The 20957-nt window shown below is 40.2% G+C and overlaps 3 protein-coding genes across 4 annotated transcripts; all 3 read right to left on the bottom strand.

Moving 5' to 3' along the window:
* Positions 1-8: 8 nt before the first annotated feature.
* On the bottom strand, positions 9-3349 carry LOC122864312. The gene is made up of 5 exons (XM_044171619.1): positions 2441-3349; positions 1321-1625; positions 1193-1240; positions 943-1062; positions 9-844 (listed from the first exon to the last, which is right to left on the bottom strand). Exons 1-5 carry the CDS (start codon positions 2558-2560, stop codon positions 754-756), a joined length of 684 nt encoding a protein of 227 aa, XP_044027554.1. The 5' UTR covers positions 2561-3349; the 3' UTR covers positions 9-753.
* Positions 3350-3488: 139 nt separating this feature from the next.
* Positions 3489-9342, bottom strand: zgc:109965 (Nicalin-1-like). 2 transcript variants are annotated; one of them, XM_044171617.1, is made up of 16 exons: positions 9209-9342; positions 8719-8901; positions 7271-7461; positions 6852-6996; positions 6641-6738; positions 6460-6537; positions 6210-6313; positions 5766-5854; positions 5491-5630; positions 5228-5406; positions 5023-5110; positions 4874-4912; positions 4321-4493; positions 4178-4231; positions 4017-4095; positions 3489-3838 (listed from the first exon to the last, which is right to left on the bottom strand). In XM_044171617.1, exons 2-16 carry the CDS (start codon positions 8861-8863, stop codon positions 3782-3784), a joined length of 1659 nt encoding a protein of 552 aa, XP_044027552.1. In that variant the 5' UTR covers positions 8864-8901; positions 9209-9342; the 3' UTR covers positions 3489-3781. The 2 variants fall into 2 exon arrangements, with proteins under 2 accessions (XP_044027552.1, XP_044027553.1); XM_044171618.1 differs by lacking the exon at positions 9209-9342 and having other exon boundaries at positions 7271-7463; positions 8719-8848.
* Positions 9343-12666: 3324 nt separating this feature from the next.
* On the bottom strand, positions 12667-20824 carry fam219aa (family with sequence similarity 219 member Aa). Its single transcript, XM_044181593.1, is given in 7 exon segments — positions 12667-12728; positions 12731-12824; positions 13288-13342; positions 14617-14697; positions 15457-15550; positions 16185-16281; positions 20572-20824. Coding segments are annotated over 7 exon segments (543 nt in total). The 5' UTR covers positions 20632-20824.
* Between the last annotated feature and the right edge of the window lie 133 nt (positions 20825-20957).

The following is a 20957-nucleotide window of genomic DNA, read 5'->3' as shown; positions in this document are numbered from 1 at the left end:
CCAGTAGGTGGGAACAGAACTCTTTATTTTCTCATTCTGCACTGATTACACTGTTTTACATGATTTAAGCAAATCACACCGGTTGAAAAACTTCACATAACACACTGGTTGTATAATGAGAGGCAAATGAACCAAAAACAATGTTTTTAAAAAAACTGGGGGGAAAGCCATTTGCAAAGTTGAAAAATAAAACCTATGCTACTTCTGTGGGGACTTGAGGTCTATCTGTGCTATGCAATATGATGACCTAATTAGCACTGGTGGTATATTTTATCTACTGTGTGGTATCACGAGCAAATACCTATAATAATCACCATAATAAGTCTGTACCCCTGAGTAAAGTTTCATTGTTTGTAGCACTATTTCTCTTTTAACATACAAGAAAGAATTCCTACATGAAGAAAAAGACCTCTCTAATAAAAGGATAAAATTTTAATGTCATAGACATACACATTAGGGCCACAGCGTCTCATTCGATTTGATCACCACAAGCCCCTTATGGGAAGATCTTTACCGCTGATTTAGTATTGAATTGTAAAAGTGTCCACACTGTATGTAGGGAGATAACAGTGGTGAGAGTGCAGCCAGCAGTGACATTATTCATTCTTACACCTCTCTCACTGGGTTAATTAGTAGAGAATTAAACAATGGTGAAGTTAACGATCGCTCATTTTGCTGGGGAACCCACGGAGCCCCCTCAAGGACTTCTGCAGGTCCCCGATCCCCATTTTGGAAGCCAGTGCTCTAATAGTCCTAACGAAGGCACTCAGACACAAACTCTGGGTGTATGATGTAGTGTCCAGCTTGGTAGGGCTTCACCACATGGAAGCAGCTGTAGCACCCACTGTTGAGAGAACATCGGAGCAAAAATGGTTATTATTTATGGCACACTGAGACATCTTTTCATCAAGACAATATCTTTTAAGGAAGTTCAATACGCACCTATAATCCAAGCTGCTATTAGAACTAGACCTCCGGTATTGTGCCCGTGGAAAGTGGTGTTGAGCTGCTGGTGGGTTACTGGTTTGCGGTCTTGTCCGAAGCTGAGCAGTTGTATGTTGCCTGTCAAAAACAATTAAAACATTTTTTACACAATAACAGGACTTGATTATCAATCAATAATGTTCATCAACTTATCCAGTGTTTTCAGGGTTTAAAGGCTGCAAGAAGAGGTCAGAAGTCATTCTCTCACCTGAGTTGCTGTGCTGAGAGTGGATGAACATTCCTCTGATAATCCATCCTAATGCAAAGTAAATCAATTAGAATCCATGTGTATTTAGAGTTATCTTTGGACCATAGATTAAACTGATCAACTGCTACCTTGCTGGGTTCTTCAAAGTTGTGTGGACCTTATATCCAGTGCCAGCAGGCTCAGTCAGCTGTAGTTTCTGCAGTCCGTCAGCAGAGGGCAGAGCTTGTACTGTGGATGGATTGACAGGGGGCAGGTGGTTTTGTTTGCCTGTGTCCACTTTGTTTAGATAGTTGTCAGGACAAGTCTTAACTGGACTGTGGAATGATAATTGATTGACAGGGGGGAAGAGAGGACGGCCAGTGTCCACGGGGGGCGAGGGGTGCTGTAGGCGTGACCTGTAGTTGGACTGAAGACTCCAGGGAAACAGAAAGTCCTGGAAATAGAAGGTAGAAGTAGAAGATAAGGGGAAGAAGAAACTGGATATCACTGTCACACATAATATCTCCTCTTCACGACCCACTAGATTGAACATTCCTCTTTACATGTACAGTATCTCACATTTAATATGGCATATGTACTTTTTTATTGATTGATTCTTATTGAATAAACCTTGTCCAAGATTATTCCTTTCAGAGTTCTCTCTCAGTACTCTCGGAATCTAAAGAGCGTTCAGGTTTTAGATAAATGGCTTTCCTCTTTGTATTATTATCATTATAATACACTGAAACTGTGAAAAAGTGAGACAGCATTGTGCAAGCTAATGTCACCTTTCTTGTGCAGTCATAAGTGTTTTTTTTCCTTTACAGTAGGGCGACCATTCTCTCCTCTTATCTCTGTTTACTCCATGTCTGGATGAATAAATAGGCATGGAGGAAGTACTGAATAATAGATGGGATACAGCTTTCACCAAGCACGGGGAGATGTAAACAACCAGCCACCAATTAGTGTAAGACACTTTAGTCTGGCTAGATGGAAAACAATAAAGAGAGTACCAATAATAAGTGACCCAATTAGTCTTGTTTGACCTTAAATGCACCACCTGGGAATGTAATGTTATGTTAAATTATTTTGGTAAAATTATTTGCACATTATTTGCTAAATTAGATCAATTGAATGACTACCACTTACATGAATTCATTAATTCTAGAGACTCATTTTCTCAAGAAATTTTACATCTCTTTGTACACAATCATAAATAATTACATTGTCCTTTTAAAGCTCCACAGTCCATGTGGCTGTGCTTCTTACCGGCCGGGGCTGGGGATTGTTCCTGCGGTGGGCAGAGGTCGGTCGAGGTTGTTCTCGTTTCGCTCTGCCGGGAGAGGTAAACTGCTCTTTGTACATGGTGATGTATAGCTGGGGAGCCATCTTCACTTATGGTCTTAATTATTTGCCACTGCTTCCCTCCAGTCCACCTGAAAGTCATGAACATCCTTCTCCTCCCTTTTCACCTGGTGGCTCCTCCCTTTCCCTCACACTTGTGTGTCTGTTGTTCTTTTACTTCCACTTTCTTTTTCTGCAAAGTTGCTAAATATGTGTGCGTGTGTGTGTGGGGAGGGGGGGGGATTGTTGCTGGGTTGTGCATGCCACCTGTTTTGCTGGTATGTATTCCTCTTTCTGTGTTTAATGTTTCACAACATAGTATTTCTCTTGTGCATGCATCAGTAGCTATAAATCCTGCTTGGGTCCTAGTCAGCGAACACCTAGAAGGTAAAAACTTTTTGTTTAGCTTATAGCTATTATGATGAAACTACTATGTTGGAAGTAGAGACAGGTTAAGAGCATCCTTGCTGAAGCAGAACAACTCTTTGTGCTACCTGAGCACTCAGCCACTAATCCTCCTAAGCCCCAGGCCCCCCTGCTGAGACAAACATACCTGGGGTCAGTGTCCATGACCTACTTCCCTCCCAGAGGCCCTCACAAACTAGCCAGCACTGATCTCAAACACTAAGGCTCAGCTCCCAGCTGTTTAGCCGCTCCATAGTTAAAACAGAATCAGTCTTATCAGATCTGCAGAAATAGAGCAAACCAGGGGAGGGACAGGATTTCTAAGAATCTCCCACTACCACCCAAGGTCACCTCTATTCACTGTCAGCATGCCACATGAGCATCAATAATTCACCAAGCGCTGTAGGGTGCCTTTGTGTCTCCACCGCTCTCACTGAGTTATCTGTGACAGGAACTGGCTGTTCATCTCACTGTAGTGGCTGGGCCTTGTTTGACAGCCATGTTAAGCCCAGGCAAATCCATGTCAACAGATGCAGAGCAGAGGACATAGGGAATCATAGTAAAGATGTGGCAGGAACCAAATTCCTCCTTTATTGATTTTGTTTACTTTACATCTCCTCCAAACAACAAATTCCAGTCTGTTCATATAATAAATGGTTTATAGTACAATTTATATAATGAAAGGTACAAAAACAATATACATTTCAAAGCAAATGCACACTTTATAAGTTTGTATATGATCAGTCTTAGAAGATTCTTGGTGCATTGCTTTCATGTTCTGCACAGCCAGTCAAGAAGAAGTCCAACATGTGTAATGCAGACTTCAAAGCCCTTTCATAGACTCAGTATTCACAGTCTTATTTAGTGGTGCTTGTATTTCACTGCTGCTTTGAGCTTTGTGTAGAGATAACCAAAATTCTGTAAGAGAGGACAGACATATACTGTGAGAAAGCAAACCTGATACGTCAAGTGTTGTCTACCTTTCTGTCAGTGCTTTAAAACCATAAGACAACGTACAAGGTGCTACACAGTTTGCAAGGAAGTAATGCGGCAATACAATATGAATGGACAATATAAAACGGGTATGTTAACAAACCTGAATGGCATAGTAAACGATCCCCAAATAAGCAGCAATGCAGCCGCCAAGGAAGAGATCAAAGGCTGCAGGCTTCACTCTGGAAGAAAAGGTGTGTCAGCATCCAAGTGTCTCATTAAAATTACCATTTGCACAAAATGCATATGAACATAGATGTTTACCTGTACATCACTACTGGTTGGTTCATTTGATCAAAAAAGGTGATATCAGGCTCCCTGTATGAAGAAATATAGTTAATCAGTAGTGATATTGTATGTATGTGTGCCTTACACAGTATGTGTTTTCTTCTACTACTACATGTTACCTCTTGTCCTGCCGGAAGGTGTGCCTGTGAACTTGCTGCAGGTAACGTTTGAACTCGTGCTCCAGTGAGTTAACCAGCAGGATGTGACTGGGCTCCTTATCTAGCAGCTGAGCGGCCCGAGGGATTGACGCCAGGAAGGACATCAGACTGGACATGCGACCGTCCTGAAAGTCCTGCACCAGGAATTTAGACGTGGATTTATGTGCCATCACATAAAAATAAATGTTTTTGTATGACAAACAGTCCCAATTTTTACCCATGAAAGACCCAATTTGGAATTCACATTATTTTTACAATTAGAGTCCTTTAATAAGTTTGACATCAAGCTGTATCTAAAATACTAAACTTTCTACATTTAAACCCTTTGCACTCCAAATTTAAAGAAATCGTTTAATTCAAATTCCCCCCAATCTTCAAATGAATCAAATTAACAAGCTAAGGTTATTACATAGACCCAGACCTTTGAAGACAAAAACACTCTGCAATGCCTGTAAACTAACACCAGAGGTCAGCACTTGTCTTTGCACATTGGCCAAAATAATGAGGAACTTACCATTTGGCCCTTAAAAACCTGCACATCTTTAGGTGAACCCTTGTGGAAGACAATAAAAGATTAATCTCACATTCAAATGCTGATGAAAGGAAATATAACAAGTTTCTGTACTTGAAGATGTGCAATCAGTTTTCAATGCATTTAATCACCTTGTCGGAGAGATTGTACATATAACGTGCCAGCGCTTCTGCTATGATGATGCCATTACGCTTAAGTTTCCTAAAGTCCACTTGTGACCTGTCAGAAGACACAAAGGCAACTGAGATGTGTCTCTTTACATCATCTTTTCATATCATCTAATAGTAAACAAGGCCCTTCAAGCACCAAGTCATAATAATCATAAACAGAACGTACATGGTGTCTAGTATGGAGCCACGGAGCTCAGATTTGGGGTCTTCCACATGAGACAGAGTAAAGCTTGGTATCCTGCGCAGGCTGTAGCGCTCATGCTCCCAGGTTACCGTGGACTCCACAAGATTGATCTTCTTATGGACCAATCCCACCTTCACCCAGGGAAATCTGGAGGAAACCACCTGGAGGGGTGATCACAAATTTAAGGCCATGAAAACAGAGATGGGCCTACACCATATTTTGGACCTAGCAGTAAAGCTTGTTACCTCCTCCAGCTGTTGAATGAAAGAGTGTATGGGAGTGTCCGGTTTAGGAGGGCGGGACACGTGCATGTACAGTTCATCACTGTTGGCCAGTGTGTCCAAACACAGAACAAATGCCACATTGTCATGGAGCAGGCTGGACTCTGGAGAGAAAAAGTTGGATGAAATAAATCAAACTGGGCTGCTCACGTTCAGCTATGTTAGCTCTGTAGACTACTTTCCACATGTTTGATACAGCATAGCTATCTCAATGTCCAAACACTTGAAGAAAAGCTCACCAGCATGCTCCATATTCTCTTCAATCCATCTCTTTGTGCCAAGATAATTGTATTTTCCTCCTCCGGTTAAGGAGAACATCAAATGATATCTAAAAAACAAATGTTCAAACAGTTGAGCATTTTATCCATAATGGACAACATGTTTTTTACCTAACAACATCAGTTTTTCAGATAATGATAATCATAGACTTGTATATCTAGCAGATCTACCAAAACAGATGGTGACAGTGTACAGCTGTCTTGAGAATGTGACACAGCTAGGTTTTCAGCCAGGTTTGGGATGTTATTTTCTCACTATTATTTTCCCATAAAAAAAAGTATGTTCACATAGTTTTTAGTGCTTACATTCTAAGCATTACTGGGTGCTTTGGACACATAAAATTAACGAAATAGCATATGTTTGGTTATGTTAAAAGGTCTCTCTATAGGGGAATTGTAACTCACGGTGGTCTGGTGCTTGGGCTACTAAAAAGCTTCTGGAAGAGACGTGCCAACTCTAGCAGGATGGTGACCCCACTGCCATTAGAGTCTGCTCCATATGACAGCCACTGTGTCACACACAAATACAAACATATGCATGAACACAGTATTATACTGCTAAAGTGCTAAAACTTTAATCCACATAAGGTAGACATTTGGAAACTGTCATACACACGTCTTTATGGAGTGTTTTATCATTTTTTACGTGACTCACCGGTGCCAGCCCATAGGAATCATAGTGGGCAGTGATGACAATAGTGGGTGGATCCTCCCCTGCTCCAGGAAGCACTCCCTGAAATAAACATCACCAATTATGCAAGCCAAAATCGTCAGGTTTGACTGAAAATTGAATAATGTTGATATTAGGTTTTTACACCGTTGAGTCCCATACTCACCTCCAGTGTGACGATGGCGTTGTCAGTGATGGCCTTAATAGGTACGTTGTTGCTCACTAAGATCTGAAAGGCTGTAGCTGTGACCATACTTCGAAGGACTGCCAAAAATGAAAAGGTACAAACCTCAGTATAGACATGCAGTATTGTTTTTTTTCAGCTTCCTTACATTAACATGTAAATGCACATCCATATATCCTCTGGCTCCTCTCACCTCTGATGAATATAGATGAGGTCCGTGTGGCTGCAGCTTGCTTGACCTCCTCATACATGTAAAGCAGCTGTTCATCCTCAGGCGCCACATACACAGGCATGAGGGTCTCCTTCAGCAAGGCCTTGCTCTCACTCACCATGAAGGACTGGGAGGGAAAAGATTATTGATGAAACAACTCTTTCTGTTAACACATACAGCAATTGTATTATGTTCTGTGGTGAGGTAAGGGAGAACAGGAAATATTTTTCTAAAATAATACTTCAGCAAGCTGTTACATAATACTCTGCAGCACTAAGATATAAGATATTATATTCAGAAGCTGTGTCCTGTCTGATGAATCAGAAAAGATGCTGTCATTTTTTCCTTGTTGCCTTACAGCATGTCCTGGAGCACAAAGGTGTTTCTGGATGACTTGTTACCTGTACAGTGTCATGGGGGAGACTGGAGATATTTTTGGGCAGCAGGATCAGTATGGCAGCAGCATTTTGCCTCTGGGCCTCGAGGAATTTTTCTGTGGTGAAGTCCAGCACCTTCATGATGACACAGCGGCGGGTCAGCACCGGCTCGTCTGCTGAGCGTGCCTCAGCCACCACAATCGCTCCACGGCAACCTCAGCAGACAAAAAAAAACAAAGGGAAAAATGAACACAAATATCGACTCAAGCTTCATGATGGAAGTTTTTAATTTTATTTATAACATGTTCTTTTCCTCATTGATGGAAAGTAACAAAAGTACATTTACTCAAGTAGCCTACTGTACTTACTGTACTGTACAGTACAGTAATAATTATCCATCAATATAATATATAAGATCATTTACACTCCAAATGAAACCATTATGCATGATGAGTACATTTTTAAAATGTAATTTACTGTCATACTACTAATAATAGTTACTACTAACTGTCTTTTCTATATGTATTGATATTAGAGTGGATGAACCTAAATACAGCTAATTTGATGTTTTTAAAAGCATGCCTCACACAATGTCTCATCGGCACAAGGATGTGTTTAGGGGTCAATAAAAACTGATAAATTATCTGCACAGGCTGGCCATTAGGACACTGACATCTGTCAATTAGACTCAGGTCTCATTCAACATCCTTATTATCATTCAAAGATAATACACATATGTTTAGCATGTGGTGGCCATGTTATCTTGAGTTTAATAATACAGTGATAAAAACCCTTCTTTTGTATCTTCTTGAATTGCTTTTTACCACTGGTTACCAAATGTGACAGTACTCAAGACCTCTCACAATTCTTTTTCAGACGCAGCTGTTCATGTTGATGGATCTATCCTTTGAGATGAGACTGATATCTACATTTTTAAAAGATTTACACCTCAAAAGCACTAAATAATATGTGAGGTGAGCAGTGGTGGAAGTAATCAGATCCTTTACTTAAGTATAAGTACCATTACAACAGTGTAAAATAATCCATTACTAGTCCTGCATTCAAAATTCTACATAGGTATAACTACAGAAGTATTATCAAAATAAGGTATCAAAAGTAAAAGTACTCAATCTGCAGAAAAATGGGCTTTGACTGATATATTATCATATATGAGGGGAAATCTCATTGACATCTGAAACATGACAAGGGGCCCCAAGTGAAAACTGCTTTTTGGTAAGGGGTCACAAGCCAAAAAGGTTGGGAAATACTGGTTTAATCTTTAACATCTATTTCTTAAGATTATCATGTTGTTTTATGTAAAATTTTATGTCTAAAAACTAAAGCTGTCAGATAAATGTAGTGGAGTACAAAGTACAATATTCCCATCTGAAATGTAGTGGAGCAGGAGTACAATGTAGCATAAAATGGATATACTCAAGTAAAGTACCTGAGGTGTAACTCTATGAACTTACCATGCTTCCTTTGTGCCAAGTTGTACTGTTGCATCCTGTAGGCTGTGAACTCATAGGAGGATACAGCAGGAAGAGCAGAGCCATGCAGACACTGGACACAGAGCAGCAGCAGAACAGCAGCTACACTCAGGTCTCTCAGCAACATGATGTCACGTCCTGCCCGCGGTCTCTTATGGTTTCAATCTACGAGGGAAGGCTGATGTTACAGTACACTTCATGCAAGGCCAGGCTATACACATTCAAATGTACACACTATATCAATAAAGTCCGAAATATTTTTTCATGGTAAGGATTTTTTCCTTGACAACTTCATCAGGAATGGGTGGCTGAAGATGGGACATTCATCTTGTCTTGTGCTAGAGTGTACCATAATCTCAACCAACCTGGACTTCCATAAGGAGGCTCCCACAGTTTACAATATTTTCTATATATAACCATGAAATCAACTATGTTCTACTGGCATCATTTTGGGCATGAAAATGTTCCTCACCTGTCTCTCAGCAGTCCTGTCTCATGAGCCTTCCTACTATTTCTTCCTCAACTTCAGTGCTACTCCTTGCAGCGTGGACACAAACTAGCTCCTGGGACTCAGGGCGTCTTCTGTAGGTAAGCCACCATTCACCATCTGCTCCCAAGGGATCAACTCAAGGCTAATCACAAATACCCAACCCCCCACCCCTCACACTCACTACTCCTCTATCTATTTATCGATTCATGCCTCCTCCCCATCCCCTCTCTTTCCTGGCTGCAATGTTACACTCATTCACTTCAGTAGGTAATAGCACACTGTGTGGGAGGCAGGCACACTGTTTCATACAGTACTTATTTCTTTCATCTCCTGCAGGGACAACAGTTTGAAGCAGTCTGTAGAGCTGGTGGATTGGAGCACTTGAGACCTGACTGAGGCTGCATAGAGACTTCACATGCACACCAACATGTAAAAAAAAATTGCAGAAACACGTAGCACTCTCATACTTCAGATATCTAATATTTATTTTTTGATATGATGCACTATACACAGAACTTTAACACTGTTAAAATCTAAATGGAACCAGTTCACAATCATCATAATAAGCACCTGACAAATAAAAAGCATCGGTCTGCAGATGAATTATTTCCCATCCTTGAAAAATAAATTAAGAACACACAACTGCAAATAAATAGCTTCTGTTACAATGCATTACTTTAGACTCCCCAGGTGAGACGACACTGGCCAGGAGAAGTGCACTCAGTAGACGACGACGACTGCGACGACCTGTGTGAATCTATTAGGGTGATGTTAATGATAGTAAATGAAAATCAGCACCACAGTCAGTCCCTCAATATTAATGTTTACTGTACACAGCTCCTGGTCCAACACACACCTCAGCTTGTAGCTGAGTTAGTGATATTTTAACTGACCTACTTTACTGTTTGTCTATTTTCTATTTAATGCAAGTCATTTTTTATCTACACACATGGCACCTTATTTGCAAATGAAATGAAATTTCTTTTTTTTTATGCTTGTTTACTTTTGTAACTCAAATGCTATTTTAACATTGAGGCTGTATCAGGTATATCAGCGATACGATAAAGGAGATACCCTCTTACAGGTTAACAGATAGAATTACCATTTTGTTTAGTTGCTGTTTTAGTTCGGTTTACTCTCCACATAAGGTACTATTCGTTCATTCATTTGACGAGAGCACAAACATGTCTTCTTTTCTTGACACACACTTACATGTATGGTTGCAGAACTGGCACCTCTCCGAACAAAAACTCTAGGAGATGTGCAGGCATTTAGAGTCATTCGTTACACACTGTATCTCCATTCAGTGAATTACACAAAATGACTTTTGATGTTGTCGTTTCTGTATGGATTTTTCATAAAATTGTAAAACCTCCAAGTTGTAAATGTGCTAACAAAATCAGGAGAGCATCAGTTATTAAAGATGAATGCAAGGTTTCCCAAAAAGCACTGCAAAATGTCAACATATATAAGTACAAGTAACTTCACATCCTGATCTCAAATCCCTTGTACATGAGTCAACACAATATTCTGAATGCTACCATGAGATAATAACCTGCACCACAGTGTAAAGTGCACACATACTTAGAACTGTAGTTATATCGACAGCTGTCTTTCCCTTAAGCTGGATAAGAGCTTAGCTAGGTTGAAGTTATTTTAAAGAATAAATGTTCTTCAGGTGTCATTCTAGTCAAAATGTGCATAATCAGAAAGTCGTTAACTTTTAAGAACTCTCATTGCTGCTGTGTTTTTAGGAAACCCAGCCTGATCTTCCACCGTCATGTGGTTCAGAGCAGATTCACATGCAAGTGACTTTTTTTCATCTACTAGAAAATAGCTGATGTCTGCAGAGCTCTGGAGGTGTCTTTAGAGTGATGTAAACATGAGAAATAAACAGTATGCATTCAGTATTTCCTAACCGCAAGGACTACTTCCTTTTCAACATCATGGAAAACATCCATTGGCATAAAGCATTGACAATACACAGCTGTGTCCGGTGCTACATATACAGTTCTTGTCCCCAAATCAGACAAATTGGTAATATTAAAACTCAGGTGGAATAGGCGCAAATGTACAACTATACAAAACAAATACACTTAAAAAAAACTATCAAGAAAGGAAAGCATTTTATACTTTGCTTGATTTGCAAAATAAGGAGTGTCTTTTCTGAAAAAAAAAAATCCTATTTCATTTCCATCCAGGCAATATGGAATCACTTAATATACATTCTTCCGAACCCACGACAGGTATGACCAAATGCATGACCAAAATTGCACAGCATTCTATGTATTTGCACATATTATAAGCCTTTTATCAATTCATTTATTCCCTAAAGTATATGAATTATTTTGTAACCACATTCACTGGTGGTGACTGCCTTTGTGATCCACCTACCGTATGCCGGGGCTAACATGGACAAACACAAAGGAAGTACACACTAACTCATGAGCTGTTCTGCTATTGTTTCTAATAACTGTCTTTTCTATATGTACTGATATTAGAGTGGGTGAACCTAAATACGGCTAATTTGATGTTTTTAAAAGCATGCCTCACACAATGTCTCATCGGCACAAGGATGTGTTTAGGGGTCAATAAAAACTGATAAATTATCCGCTGGCCATTAGGACACAGTGTTAACAGGCAACATGCAAAAACATTTGTTTTCAGCTTCTTTTAACTGAATGTGAAACAATTAAGCAGTACAACCTTGGTGTAACAGACAATCTTTAAAAAAATAATAATCTGGAATTACTATCTTAGTGTTGTGAGTGTAAGCATTAGTGTTTTATCAGCAGCTTGATGGTTTAGCACTACTTTCCTGGACATATTTAGACACACACACATCATTGTCACGTTTGACACATTTACACAGGAAGACGGAGCAGACTGGCTAAAAGAAATGAGAAAGAGAAAAAACAATGGCCACTACAGAACTTCCAATCTCTTCTTGTCCATCGAATCTGACCATCAATTCCATGGATGACGCACTGTCAGAGTAATGTCACCGTGTCACCATTTCGGGAATTTGGTCGAGTTCCTGTCATCCCATTTTGTTTCTGTTCTTCCACGACACGGTTCTTGTAAACCAAAATATCCACAAGTATGAGATGGAAGTCAAACAAAGGAGAAGCAAAAGTAACACGTTTTCCTTAGAGGTAATGTTTCTGCCATCAGTCGAGTCCTTGCTGAACCAAGCATGCAGAAGTAAGATGCACAGATCCTACCATAGGAGGAACGTGCACAGATACTGTACATATTGACTCTTTTCTCAAGACTTGACCTATCTCCATTTCTTATTTTAACATTTATAAACCCTTGTTTTCCCTTTGTGCCAGTGCCAGCCGATAGTTTTTCCTCCTTGCTGCCACTCTGGTCAGTAGTTGGCCTCAGTGCAGGTAGCAGGCAGGAGATTTTATTTTTTTTTTTTTTTTTGGGGGGTGCTACTGGATTTGACAGGCTGTGGAGGGAGCAGCCTGGCAGCACATGCAGGTGGGGTTGACTGCTTTGGGGGGATCAGATCCAGGTCCTCGTCATCCGGGATCTCATCGAGCCGGTACCCATCCTTCAGGAGCTGGATGTTCAGGTCCTGGTTGATCTGCTGTAGAAGCAAAAGAGAGGAGACACAGTATCAGCAGAGCTTCGGGACAATTTTGACAAATCCTTAAGCTAGGAACAACCTTGTTAGTTGAATTAGATTTTCAAAAACACAGTGATCCAAATAAATTTTATTATACAGAAACAGAAGGCAGCAATGTAGAGTACAGTCAGGTCATTGGGGACAATGGAGGAAGCCAAGAAACAAAATCAAACAAAAAATATTCTACTCTGAGGAAGAAATGAACAGGAAACTGGATGAATTATGGATCAATCATTACAGATGACTGTGACTATGAATTCTTGGAGGAACCAGTGTACATTTTTTCGATGGGTGCACATATACCTGGTGTGGGTGGTGTGACAATGGAACTGGATGATCGGGTGGTGATGTTTGTGGATTCACCAAATGACACTGTGAAACAGTATAACATGTGTATAGATACCTGGTCCCTCAGACATCTCACCTCGGCTGAGGAGTATCCTGATGAGGAGTATCTGGACATGTCGAAGTCATCGTCACTGAAAGACAAGAGACATCAGCAGTTAGACACAAGCGTCTCAAAAGACGAGGGTCCAAATAAAAGTAACGCATGGTAAAATGATATCTGAATGTTTAAAGAGGTGGCCCAGCAGTATTAGTATTAGTATTGCAGGGATTAGTATTAGTATTTTTTTTTAAATGGTTAAAATCAAAGCAGCAGAGGTTGACATATCCTGACTTTTAGTCAGAGTAAGGGTCAAGCCTGGAGCCTACATTTACCATAATGCAGCACTCTAAGGTCTTTTGTTCTACGCGTCCTGCCTAGTAAACGCCCACGTCTTTCAAACTCTATGGTCCCATTTTGTAATGCAGACTTTCTGTTTTACATCTGTAGTCTCTATTGAGGTTTTTTAAGATTATTTAGACTCTAAAGTTAGTCTCTAAATAAATGGCCTTTAAAAAGTGCTAATAATAGTTAACAGTTGAAATCTTATTTGAACTGGCAGGTAGGGTGATTAGTGAACATAAAGTGTTGACATTTCCAAGGCACTGATTTCACATTTTAACCCACAGAGACAATCTGCTGCAGTCTCTCGATCTCGGCTGGATGAACAGACAGACTGTAGCAAGTAACCTTATATATATATATATATATATATATATATATATATATATATGTGTGTGTGTGTGTGTGTGTGCGATCCAAGGAGGAGCAATATCATGCTAATGCAGCTAACAGGCTTTTTCCCTCCAAATGCCTCCATCTGCCTTTCATATACTGTAAACAGATAGAACAAAGCAACATTGTGCAAAGGTTGTGCACGTGAATTTAAAATGTGGACAATAAACAAACGGGTGTGTTGTGTTTCTGTGAGTCAGAAAGCTTGTCAGAGGGTTTGTATGATGCGATACATGATGTAAGCTCGGTTGGCCTCCAGAGTGTTCATTTCACATTAGAGTGTTTCTCTCATGTAGCAGCGTACAGAGGGCACAAAGGGTGGGACTCATCTGTGTCAAACACAGACCTGCTGGTACAGGGTGGAAGCGAGCACTCCCTCTGAGCCGCTTTTCCCTGTCCAAATCCTCACCCCGCTATCCTCTAATCCTGCGCCCTGGGAGAGGCTTTGCCCCTTTTTAGGATCCCTTCTGTTAAGAACTCTCTCAAGTTGCTCTATGGATTAATGTACCATCATGACAGAAGTGAGAACTACAAAACTAAAAGTTTAAAGCCAATTTCTCTTTTTCTCTGCTTTTAGGTCAAGTTTGTTCTTCTAACTGTGTCATATTTTAGTGTTATGGAACGTGCACATACCTGTCAGTGTCCAGTGCTACCAGGGGCTTCTCATCTGGGCTCTGGTCTAAAGAGGAGTAGCCTTTGTTTGGCACTACCAGCCTGAAGATGAGCACAGAAAACGAGACAGAACACAAAGAAGACACACGGAGGACAGAAGACAAAACTTGAAAAAGCATTCAACACTCAACATAAATTTTCACCATGTAGTACAACGCATTCTCACTGAAACACCCACAAAAATATGTCCAAATATTTCAAATCATGGAAGGAGTGTAATAGAACAATATAAGACAGCTTCACACAAAACAGGATAATTGTCCTGAGTATGGCGCTCTCCTTATAGGCCACAGAAATTGAGGCTAATCTGTAGCCTTCAGACTGCTGGCGTTCCCAGATTATTTTTCCCCCTCAGAGATGTGGGGTCCGGACCATTCAGTAGCCTTTTTTTTAATATTTCCACTAATCCACCAGGGAGTGGGATTACACAAATGAGCCAGTTGTCAATACTGTGGGTTGTACTGGGTTTATGCTCAGTGTGCTCTGACTCTTTTATCATCATTCACACTCACAAAAACATCCAGTCCCCCTTCTCTAAAAAGCCTTGTTGTGTGTTTGGCTGTAATATTAGGAAGTCTGATGGCGTCCCTAGCATAGCAGGCTGGCAGCAAATAACGCCTTCAGCAGCATGTCGTGCTGTCCTTGTGTTTTGCATTTTACTTGGTTGCGGTATTTTGCATTTAATGTGGAGCAGAGGATACAAAAACATATTGCTTGAGGGGCTAATTGAGGCAAAGTGTAACATTTGTGGTTGAGTTGGTCAACATAACAGAGAATCAAATAGGCAGTGAAAGCTGTTACCTTGTCCTGGCATTCTTCTTGGGCTGTTGATTGACAGGACTTCCCACGGTGCCATTCTTCACCGATCCCTTCCTGGCAAGGTCCCTCTGTTTCTCTGGGCAACCACAGGATGTGAGGTCATCAGTACATACATCAATAAACCACAACTTCATGACCATCAGTGGTAGATTTATATAATTTTGTTTGTTGAAAAAAGTAATCAAAAAAATGTGTTGTTTAAAATGAACAGGTTTAAAACAGGTTTTTGGTCATCTTATCTTATCTGCTATGCAAGTGCTATACATTATGCAGCCCATATAGCCAGCACAGGCTGGCAGTTGTGAAAATGATCATGACTTTAACATGGCCTCTGCCAGTGTTGGTGGTTGGTAATTTTTGTGCTGTTGCAGCATTTGGTCAGTGAGTCTTCATTAGCACATACGTGTATGGATAGATATCATGAAAATATGCTGTTTTCCTACAATTGGAATTGTAGAATTAAATGCCAACCTCTTCGAGATACTACATTGTTTAAATGTCATTCTAATGCTTTGCTTTGCCTATGTACATTTTTGAGATATTGACTGGTGAGTTTCAGAAAACAACATTTTTTAGCAATCTTTTTGGAACAGAGCCCTCAGGAATACATAACAATGAGGAATCCTGAGTGTGAAAAAAGGCTTTCACAGTGTTGTAGCAGTACAATAACAGCTCAGAAAGGTTGATTTGCAGTGTGTTGGTTGTTATACCTATTTGGACTTGTAGAGGTGAGGGCTTGTAGTTCATGGCCACAGTCTCTCCCTTGTTGTCAGGGTCTGCCTCTGAGGTGGAGGATGCTGCTGGGTCCTAGAAAAACAAAAAGGCACAGTACAGAGCATGTTAGCTTTGATACAAGCAAATAACACTAAGAACTACCATGTGATAACAACTAACATGTGATATCTTACTTTAGCACAATCTCAAATATCTCAGATATATATCCTAGAGTTGTGTCTCTTCACAGACGCTCATTCTCCTAGTTGTGTCACTGCTGTATTGTTTGCTAATTCAGTAGCTGACAGGGATTAAACTTGTGCCCAAGCGGTTTTCGAGCAATACAATTGCAATCAACTTGTGATACACTTCCATTGGGTACCTGAAATTGAACACAGTCCTGAGGGCACAATCAACTCCGTACTGAGAGCGAACCACTGATTTATCACCAGGCTAATGTAACGCAGAAAATCTGCTCTTTTTTTAGAACCTGCTTGTGTCCGAAACCCTGGCGAGATTCCCCAAGTCGACGTGCTACTATAGCTGCCTGGTCTGCAGCATCAATAGGGTTGAGTGTTCTGCCTATGTTGCTGGCTCTGACTCTTTTATGTGTGAGCGGTGATGGCATGGGGAGGAGGCCGTGGGAGAACAGAGGGGGTTGCTGTTGGAGCCACGGTTTCCCCAGATTGAGAGAGTTGAGCTGGGCCGCGCTTGGCCTGCTTTGCTGACAGAGCTCCACATTATGTTGATCCTACAGGCCTTCCCTTGTTGCACTCTGAGGGACTCCACCAGCAACTTGGACAAAGGCTACCAGGCATTTGGCTTTCAATAACTCCAGATTTCTCCAGAGAAATGGCTGCTATATTTAAAGGATCCCCCAAGCGAATAAGTAACTGATGCTGAAACTTAGAACTTTACAGTTAAAGTAGACACTTAATATTGGCCACTGCTTTATGCTGAGATACAGTATGCTACCTGTATAAATATCTTTAAATAATGTAAAATAAAATCTATAATCGAAGTATTGGATATCTACAAGACACATAACAGGCCTTTGCGTGTTTATACTTCATAAAAAAATGTTTTAATTAATAAAATCTAAAGTGTTGTTGAAGATTGCGTGAAGGGATCACAAAATAAATCAGTCTAGACACAGATATGCCTGAATCTATTTAATCAAAACCTTTTCATGGTATTATTGTGAAATACTCAGTATATAAATAAATATATATAAATAATCAGAATGTAGGCCAATTCAATGAGATCAATAGAGCTTATCCAATCTCACATGAAAGCCTGATGAAAAATTCATGAGTATTTAGCAGGGACAGCTTATTTTGCATATCGATTTTCATGCAACAAGCTGCCAACAACACAATCTGGTAACACAGCATAGCGAAACACAACATGTTTAGATGCATGTAATGTTAATGCACAAGCAAAATGCAAAGTAAAAAGTTCAATGTCCAGTGTTTATCAGCAGCAATCCATCTCTTACTGTGAAAGAAAAATAACCTCCCGAAAGAGTGGCTGAGGGTTTTTGGGGGGGGGGGGTTTAAGATGTGGTCCAATATGGCCGAACACACATTCAATGGATACAATAGTCTCATCCTCATCTGGTGATGAAGCATTGTTCACTTAGCTGGAATAATTAATGAGAGCTGCAACAGTGAATACATTATTCTCACTAGTAGGAGCAATGAAAGCACAGCACACAGATGAGGTATTCCCACTGTAACAAGCACAAACATGAGCTCTTTCTGTTCTGTGACAGGCCCTTCCCTTGGATCATTAGACCTACCCACAGATTTTTTTATTTTATTTTATTTTTTTCACACTTCCCTTCCACCACGGAAAGATACTGTGATGAGGTAAGGTCACATTCATCAAATAAATCCCGTTGCAATGTTTCAGCAGAACTGGCAGTGAATAATGAAAGGAATTCAGTATTAAGCTGTCTGTGACAGAATTCACTGCCACTTCTTGAACATAAGACAGCACAATTACAGATAACAACTAGCGGGTAACCCACAATAAACAAGTTAAAACCCCTCTAAAAATATAACAGCTCACACTATATCAAAAGAAATGCTACCAAAAGTTGCCAAACCTAAATACAATACAAAATAAGTCCTTATATGCATCTGGTATATTATTATTATTACCTTACTTTGCTGAACAGTCTCAACCTTTAGCTGTAGTGGGCCAAAGTCAGCTAGACAATTTAAAACATACATCAAGAGCCTGTAGTTCCCTGTAAAACCATATGTGAGTGCTGACAGCCACTAACAAATGATTAAGACCTGACCTATGACATTTGGGGTGGTGACACATTTATTTTGAGGTATTAAAAGTAAAACATGGTCAGTGGTCACCTCCAAAATTCATTCAAATACACCTACACTTACTCAAGGTCACACACACACACACACATATATATAAATGAAATGACCTCTTAGTTTCATCACCCTGTCCTCCTGTTAGCAACCCCTTTACTGCGTCTGATGATGAAAAGCCATAAGGCTGCTGACACAGCACAGACACCAAGCAATTGGTAGGATTATACATCATGGCCTCCCACTGGCCAATAGCAGTGTAGAATGATACATCAGGTGACCATTAAAACAGTTGCATGCTATCCTTATGACAATGACAAATGGGCTGTATTGCAATCTCAGTGTGTTGCAAGGCAACCTGTCATAATTAGATTTAGCCTACAGTAATCATTTTCAAATGTCCTCGTGCTTAAAAATGGACCAGTTTGTAAAAGGGTAGTTACTGGCATTCAAGACAAATTTCAATTTAGGGTTAATTAAAAATAATTTACAAGTTTACATTCACAATCTAAAGCTTGAACTTGTCTCTTATCTTTAACTGATAATAGACAATAACGCAGTGATTCAAATCATTTGAAATTCTACATAAAGCTGTTTTATTTGTGCGAAATTCATTCTCAACCAGGAGGCAGGTGCCAAGTGCATTCATGCGGTTTAGGAATCACAATGAAGCTATTAGCATTAAAATGCACAGCCATGTGTGCCACAGCAACTGTGATCCTGACACAATCAGGTACGGTATAGCCTGAACGTAACGTGAGGGACTGTTTCAGAGGCTGGAACTGCAAAAGACAGGAGGTAACATTTAATAGACCCACAGTGTTGTTTGACTCGGGCATGATAGTTACATGAGGTGATGAAGAAAAACGGATACGGTTTCAAGGACACAAGCTGACCACATACACTCTGCAGTCACAATCCAAGTATCTCTGATATTGGATTCAATTCCACAGAAATCTCACTGGATGAAACATGAGAGCAGACTGGTCAAATCTTCAGAGGCAATTGCTGCTGCATAAAGAAGGACACTTTCTGTCCCAGAGAAAGTGTGTTCTTTCTGCTGGAGTTTTAGCCTCAGGGGTAGTAGGGCTGGAGAAGCAGGAGTATGATCACCAACAGTACTTGGAGCTCTGCTATTGCTTAAACCCCTAAAGCAAACAAAAAAATAAAAAATAAAAAAGCGACAGCTGTTTGAGACTGCTTTGTTTGAAGTGTGGAGAATAAGGCCGGGCGTATCAGAATTAGTTATGGTAATAATAAGCTGCATTGCTGAAATAAGAGCTCAAAATGAAATGTATGACTTATCATTTCAGATCTTGTCCAGTGTGCAGGTTGGGCCTATATTATAATGGTATATTATAACCTTACCAAACAATGCAATGGAGAATGAAGCACAGAAAACCATTAATGTCATGACTGGCTACTGTTGGAGTATATCTATTCTAATTTTACTGGCAGGTCTGAAACTGTGATAAATCATGGAAGAAGAGACTATATTCTCTTTCTATGGGCCTGCTCGGGCTAAACATCCTCTGGGTTACAGTCTGTACTATCGGTTTGGACAGAGCTCCTATTCACGCGATCATTTGGGCTAACAGCTCATCCAGCCATCCCTACCCAAATAACACGTCACCAAATGACGAAATGCAATAACAGTGGGCAGCTATTGATGTAAACAAGCGCATACTGACGTGGATTTAAAAAAAAATATATTCATGACTTTAGTCAAGTGCGTAGTTTAATCACTATGATACAATAAAGTGAAGGCGTATTTATTATTTAATTATTATATGTATTATTTATATAATCATTATATGGAGAAAGATGGCACGTTAGCCGCTATCCTTTCATCTATAGAAAATCAATCTACACCCATGTCAAAGCTCCAGTTTGTGCCAAAGCTGTAGATTGCTATCGGTTAGCTCTCACACGCAGATTATGTGACACAGCTGTCACAATAAACCGCAAACAAACGAGATAAAAATGTTGCTGTTTGCATCCAAATGACTTATTTGCATAAGATGTGTTTTTGTCTTTCCTCGCTTACCAAAGGCTGTGTCTCTCCGTTGACTGGAGGTACTTGGAACCTGTCGATTTCTTCCATCATTTTGGCAAAGCGTTACAATAACGATACAACAGTCTAGATAAACGGTGACTTAAGTCTAACTATCCCGGTTTATGATGCTCGGTTGTCGGGATCCTTCGTTTTCAGCATGATAGCAGTTCATTTTCCTCCATCCTGACAGAGGTGACTCGACAGCAAAACAGCAGTACCGCCCCACTTCCGGGTCTGTAGAATATTCATGACGAGTCTGTCCAATCACAGAGGAGGTCATATTGAAATACGTAGTGAAGCAAATTCATGTGTTGACGGTGAATTAAAATATCTAATACAGACATTTCAAGTCTGTGCACGTGTAAATACTGCATTTT

This window comes from Siniperca chuatsi, linkage group LG2 (assembly GCF_020085105.1).
Source record: "Siniperca chuatsi isolate FFG_IHB_CAS linkage group LG2, ASM2008510v1, whole genome shotgun sequence".
Taxonomy (NCBI): Eukaryota; Metazoa; Chordata; class Actinopteri; order Centrarchiformes; family Sinipercidae; genus Siniperca; species Siniperca chuatsi.
The sequence above is the reverse complement of the archived record's forward strand: the minus strand, read 5'-3'. Positions and strand labels throughout refer to the sequence as shown.